Below are 6,246 nucleotides of genomic sequence, written 5' to 3'. Positions count from 1 at the left end.
AAATGCTAATGAAGTGACTCTCAGAGCAGCTGGAGATGACATTCGTGTTCATATCATCATATATTGAGACGGCAGAAGCTGAAAACATGGCGAGTGTCATCCGCGCTTTAGTATGTGTGTAGTAAACAAAACAGTGCGCCGCGCCATCCGCCCTTCATTCATTGCGGAAATCATGGCGCCTTGTGCATGATATCAAATGCTTCCGCAGATTTATAGTATTACAATAGCATTTCACCTGAGCATTGCGAATCACGCGTATGGCCATGATAAGCGCTGAATGAATGACAGGCTTTCTGTTGTAACATCCGTAAATAAGGGTGACATCTAGTGGAGAAGACTAATGATAAGATTCACGTTAATCAGATCTTGTTTTAAATGTGTGCTGAAATAAATACAGGAAAAGATCGATTCGCGGCTTTTGAGAATCGATATCGAATCGACGTCATTTAAAAAAACAATTAATCGAAAAATGTATTTTTTTGCTCAGCCCTACTTGGGATTGCATTTTCATCGTGATACCATGTGATAATTGTAGCAAAATGCAGTGTGAATTTCAAAATGCATTCACAGAACATGCCACAGCCAAAGTGAGATAACTTAATATTAAAAATCACGGGCATCAGTCGTGGTGTCCGGTGGCTGTAAAGAGTGAGAGCTCTTGTGGCAGGCGCGTGACGTTTAGGTACCATGGAACACGCGCTATATTACGGATTAAAAGAGGAACAAAATAATATAAGGTGGTAAATAAGTGTAACGTTAGAATTGCACTATTTACTTCCGTGCATCACTCGGCGTGCAGAGTGAGATGTGCGACCCACCTGGAACACTTAGGTGCTCGGGGACACGCGATCCATTATAGGAGAAGAATAAAGTATGGTAGCAAATAGGTAAAAGTGTAGAATTGCAGTGTCTGTTTGCTTGTGTGCATCAATCGGAATGTAAACAGTGAGAGATGTTAAGGGAAGGTGAAAAGCGTTTGGTTAATGGTGAATATTGACCTAATATTGACCTGATGTAATGATTGACAGGTTGGGGGCGTGATCGGCTTGGAATGCATTTTCAAATCAACATTGACTAATCTACACTGATTGCGGGGTATTTAATGAAAATACAATTCAAACCTCTTAAGTGTAAGTGTCAATGCATTTAAGAAAAATAAAAGACATTTAAATCACCATTTTGCTACCCTTTTGCTGCACCTTTGGCTCAGAATGCATTTTGAAATTCACACTGCATTTTGCTACAATTATCACGCAGTATCACAATGAAAATGCAATCCCAAGTGTCCTACCCGTAATGCAGAGTTCACACTGCACGATTTTCAAAGACGTTGCATCACTGTTGGTTTCACACTGAACGACTATCTGGGGTAGGGCAATTCATACAATACATTTAAACTGAGCTACTTTAATACCATCTCCGAACTTTCTACCAGGACTCTGCTGTTCTTCGGCTGGTTCTTCCCTGTATACGTTGATTGACAGATGTCTCATCCAGTCAGCGGTGAGTAATCCCAAACCAATGGCGCTGTCTCAAACTATACCTACTTCTTCCGGTTTGTCTGATTTGTCGTTGTGTTTTCTGACTTGTTATATTGTTTTCGAATTTGTCATTGTGTTTTCTGACTTGTTATAATGTTTTCTGAATTGTTGTTGTGTTTTCTGAATTGTTATTTTGTTTTTTAGATTTGCATTTGCATTTGTAAATTATGTTGTTTTCAGAATTGTGATTTGTTTTGCACTTCTCGGCCATCGTAGGTCCCCCAGTAAAAATCGCGTTCGGGGGGTAAAATACATTTTTTTTTGGCGGGGTTCTCCTGGTACAATTCACATTCCAGGGCCTAAATATCACGTTATTGGGGTCGCTTCAACCTGCTGACATAAAAAACAACCGGCGGCAATCACGGATTTGGCAACACTGGTCCGCAAACTACGTTTCATATAACTCCTCCCCGAACTTCCCGCTGCCCTGTATCTTGGTCTCTCATTGGCTGTAGGTCATCGCCGATGTGTTTTTCAGTCAGAACTCATTTCACACAGTGTGATTGTGAATCGCCGACAGCTCCAGATATTTAGCATGCCAAATATTTCACGGGCGTCGGCGACGCATCGGCGATTCCCTCAGATCGCGTCTTTGATAATTCACACTGCGTGATTGTCACTCGCGTGAACGAGCACTGATTTGCCTCCGATTTCGGGCATTTGTCTGCAATTTTGCAAAACCTGTCGGCGAGTGAAAAATCGTGCTAAAATCGTGCAGTGTGAACTCGGCATAAGTCTAAATGCATTTAGGAAAAACGGCATTTAAATGATAATTTTGCTAAATTTTTTGCTTGGACATGTTAAACATATCTAATCAATTTGGGTGATACAATTTCATTTTAATTTTGCAACTTATAAAGCGTTAAAATATGTTTTTAGTTTACATATTAAAACTAGTGTAGTAAATGGCAAATGTAAATGATATAATTGAATTTTCATTTTCATTTTGCACTAAATGTTGCACATATGTATTGGAAAATGTACATTTAAATACAGAAATGCATCAGCCTTTTTACATATTGCATTGTCATTTTGCATATTACATTTCAAAAATATTTTGCTTCCATAGCCTTGGAACTGAAGATATAGAACTCCAAGGCGTTCCATATATATATAATATACAAAATTAAGATAAAAGTATCTCTTATACTTTTACCAGCCGGTTAAAAGTCATTGCAAAAATGGCTCAGAAAAGTAAAGTTAGTTCTGAGAAAATAACCATTTGTTTGCAGATGCCACTTGGTTTGATATTTTATTTCTTATGTAATAAATTTATACATTACGCTTGGCTTAATGTGACTTATTTTTTGTGAAAAATTGTTTAATCCTTTAAATATGCTGCACAAATCAGATTTAATGTGGAATGTTCCTGATAATCTGAGAAGCACAGAGCTGAATTCATTGCGTAACCCTGCTGCTGGACGTAACAGCATCAGAAAATACTCCTCTTCAAGTCTGAAAGTTCAGGTATTTGAAAGTGGGAAATATGACTTTCCTGCGCTGCACAAAAACAATGCCTAAACCCAAACATAAATCTTTTGTGGTGGTTGAAAACTCATAAAAAAGGTTAAGAAGAAATATATATATATTTTTGTAAAATAATATTGTGCAAATGGTACAAAAGCAGCATCTCTGACAAACCATTAAACCACGCTTGGTTGGTTCAAGGTGAATTGGTCAGGCTGTAATCTCTAGGTTTTCATTGATAAACAGATGAATCTCTCAAATACTGTCAAGAAAGAAATATTGCAAGTTGTTCTCATTACTGTACTATACAACGTTTGGTGCTTTAAATTGATCAAAAGTGACAGTAAAGACATTATAATGTTACAACAATGTCTATTTAAAATAAATGCTGTTTGATTAAACTTTTTGTTAATCAAAGAAACCTGAAAAATTTATAATTTTAAACTGCACAATTTCCATTTTTCAGGGATTTTACAGTGCAATAACTATTTTATACTAACTATGCATCATAATTGTACAATGTAATTTATTTTTTTATGTATTAGGATTAAAACATTTTGAAATTGCATTTGAAGTAATAGAGTTTTCCTTAATCAGTAATTGGGAAATTATCTTATCAGTAGGTGCCTGAGTCAGGAGTATAGTAGGTAATTTGGGGCAAACATAATAAATATTTTTATATAATAAATGTCAACTTGAAGCTTATTTATTGATTTTTTTTTTTTTTGTTCAAATATTGTTGCCTGATGCCTTTGGTTAACATCTTGATTAGCATCCTTTTATCAGGTTAGTGATAAACCTCCTACCCTAGGCTCTTTAAATTTACTCTAAAATCTCCACAAGCTCTTTCTTTTTAATTGATTAGTCTAGCTAGCGAGTGCCAACAGAACTCTCCACTGAAGTTCAGCCAGACTACTTTGCTAGCATTAGCGAACGCCTGCTAATAAAAGTTTTAGCGTAGCTGTTTTTGGCCAAGTGAGTGTCCCCATTGCTCTACGGTGATCCAAAGCGCTGGGCTTGGAGAGCCATAGTGTGTTGCCTCAGAAACCTCCAGGCGATGGGTCAGCAGGACCTGTGGAATGCCCGGCTTGGGTTTCCGGCTATTGTGCTCGGCCAGCACACTGGAGGTGAATAGCCCGACATTCCTCTGATGCCCCCCCCCCCCACACATGCTTGTGCCACGCTCGAACTCTCAGTGATATGCCGGAGTGACATCCCACAGAAAATAGACATGAAGTCTGGAGGTCCAACAGTCCACTGTCTTTCTTGTGATTGTCCATTGACTGAAAGTTGGATTCCCTATTTGATTTTCCAGGCAGACTAAGCCTCTGACTTTTGCCGACTGTATTGGAGATGAGCTGCCCGTGGGATGGGAGGAGGCCTACGACCCCCACATTGGAGCCTATTATGTCGACCACAATACCAGTAAGTTGAGCAAGATTCAGCCCACCTCACGCATGCGCAGGAGTATAGAGTGTCTGTCTGATATGTGATTCTGTGGGTTTAAAAAGATTAAGTGTCATATTTAAATTGACACAAATGAAAACAAGGCTTTGGGAGACAAAACCGAGTTCATTCAGTGGCCCTCATTCATGAAGCATGACTAGAACAAATTTCTTTGTAAATAATTAGTTGCAAATGGGCAATTTTTTTGCTATTCTAACTATTTTAAATGAAAAATTTGGACACACCTATCTAAGTGTGGTTTTAGTATTAATTATACACAATTATAGAATTTATTAATATCGTGAATTAGCTTTTCAGTTTTAATTTTTGTTGAAGTTTTAATTTTATGTGATTTTATTGTTTAGTTTTTTTTTTTTTTAAGTTTCTATTTAGCTTTATATTAGTTTTAGTAATTTACCTCAATTTAAGTTTATTTTATTTCAGTTAGTTGCCAAGAGAGCATTTCTAATTTTCTTCAAGTTTTTGTTTTTGTTTTTTGTTTATTTCAGCTTTACTTAATTTATTGAAAATGATTGTTCATGGTTTTTAGTAGGGCTGCACGATAAATCGCATGCGATATTTAACGCGCATCTTATCAGTAAAGCCGGTTCTGTAATCAGCGGTAAATCTCCATCACGTGCGGGCATTCACATTGAGCAGCATTAACTACACAGAGCCATTGTTCACTGACGAGCTGCGCAAAACCACATTCATATTTGCGCGATTTTTTTGCGCAGCTCATCAGTGAACAACGGCTCTGTGTAGTTAATGCTGCTCAATGTGAAAGCACGCAGGTGATGGAGATTTACCGCTGATTACAGAACCGGCTTTCTGACAAGATGCGCGTTAAATATCGCATGCGATTTATCGTGCAGCCCTAGTTTTTAGTTAACAATAATGCATCTGATGAACACATTTTTTATTTTTTTGGAAACTGTAAACATTATCAGGATTCTTTGAGAAAAAGAAAGTTAAAAAGAACAGCATTTATTTGAAATAGAAATCTTAGCAGCGAAAACAATAATAATAAGAAATGTTTCTTGAGCACCAAATCAGTACCCTATATTAGAATGATTTCTGAAGGATCATGTGACACTGAAAGCTGGAGCAATGATGCAGAAATTTCAGCTTTTCCATCACAGGAATAAATTACACTAAAATATAAAATAAAACAAAACTGAAAACATTGCTTTCATTGCATTACTGTTGTTATATTTTTAATCAAATAAATGCCGACTTGGTGAGCATGAGTGACTTCTTTTAAAAACATCACAAACTTTTGAACATTAGTGTATTTATAATTTGAATTACATTTAAACAATTTGAAACATTAAAAAAATCATAATGATTCCAAACTTTTTACTGGTAGTGTATGTATTCCATTAATTTCAAGATATTTTTTATCTCTCCTTTCCACAGAGAGCACCCAGTTGGAGGATCCGCGGGCCCAGTGGCAGCGGGAGCAGGAGCTCATGTTACGGGATTATCTGAATGTGGTTCAGGAAGCGTTGAGCGCCCAAAAGGAGATCTACCAGGTCAAAGAACAGCGACTTCACCTGGCCCAGCAGGAATATCGGCAGCTAAATGATGCTTGGCGGGACAAGTCGTCCTCACAGACTAGCTGTAAGACTTGCGACTCTATACATGTGTCTGTCATTTAAAGATCGTTCTTATTTATGAGCTACTTGACACTGATTCTTGAGACATGGGATAAAACAGGCTATAAACATGTTTGTGTTTTAAGGAATTAATCTGTTTAACATGTTTAGAATTCTTCTTCTTTATATACATA

At 37.2% G+C, this 6,246-nt stretch overlaps 1 protein-coding gene across 1 annotated transcript in view; it reads left to right on the top strand.

Moving 5' to 3' along the window:
- Nucleotides 1-6,246, top strand: part of wwc1 (WW and C2 domain containing 1) — a 51,078-nt gene that overhangs the window by 6,162 nt on the left and 38,670 nt on the right. Inside the window, exons 2-3 of the mRNA XM_016491985.1 lie at nt 4,324-4,433; nt 5,874-6,077. Coding sequence (XP_016347471.1) covers nt 4,324-4,433; nt 5,874-6,077 — 314 coding nt within the window. The remainder of the gene's footprint in view (nt 1-4,323; nt 4,434-5,873; nt 6,078-6,246) is intronic.

Source organism: Sinocyclocheilus anshuiensis, unplaced genomic scaffold (genome assembly GCF_001515605.1).
Source record: "Sinocyclocheilus anshuiensis isolate Anshui unplaced genomic scaffold, SAMN03320099.WGS_v1.1 scaffold943, whole genome shotgun sequence".
Classification (NCBI taxonomy): domain Eukaryota; kingdom Metazoa; phylum Chordata; class Actinopteri; order Cypriniformes; family Cyprinidae; genus Sinocyclocheilus; species Sinocyclocheilus anshuiensis.
This window is presented reverse-complemented; position numbering and strand designations above follow the sequence as displayed.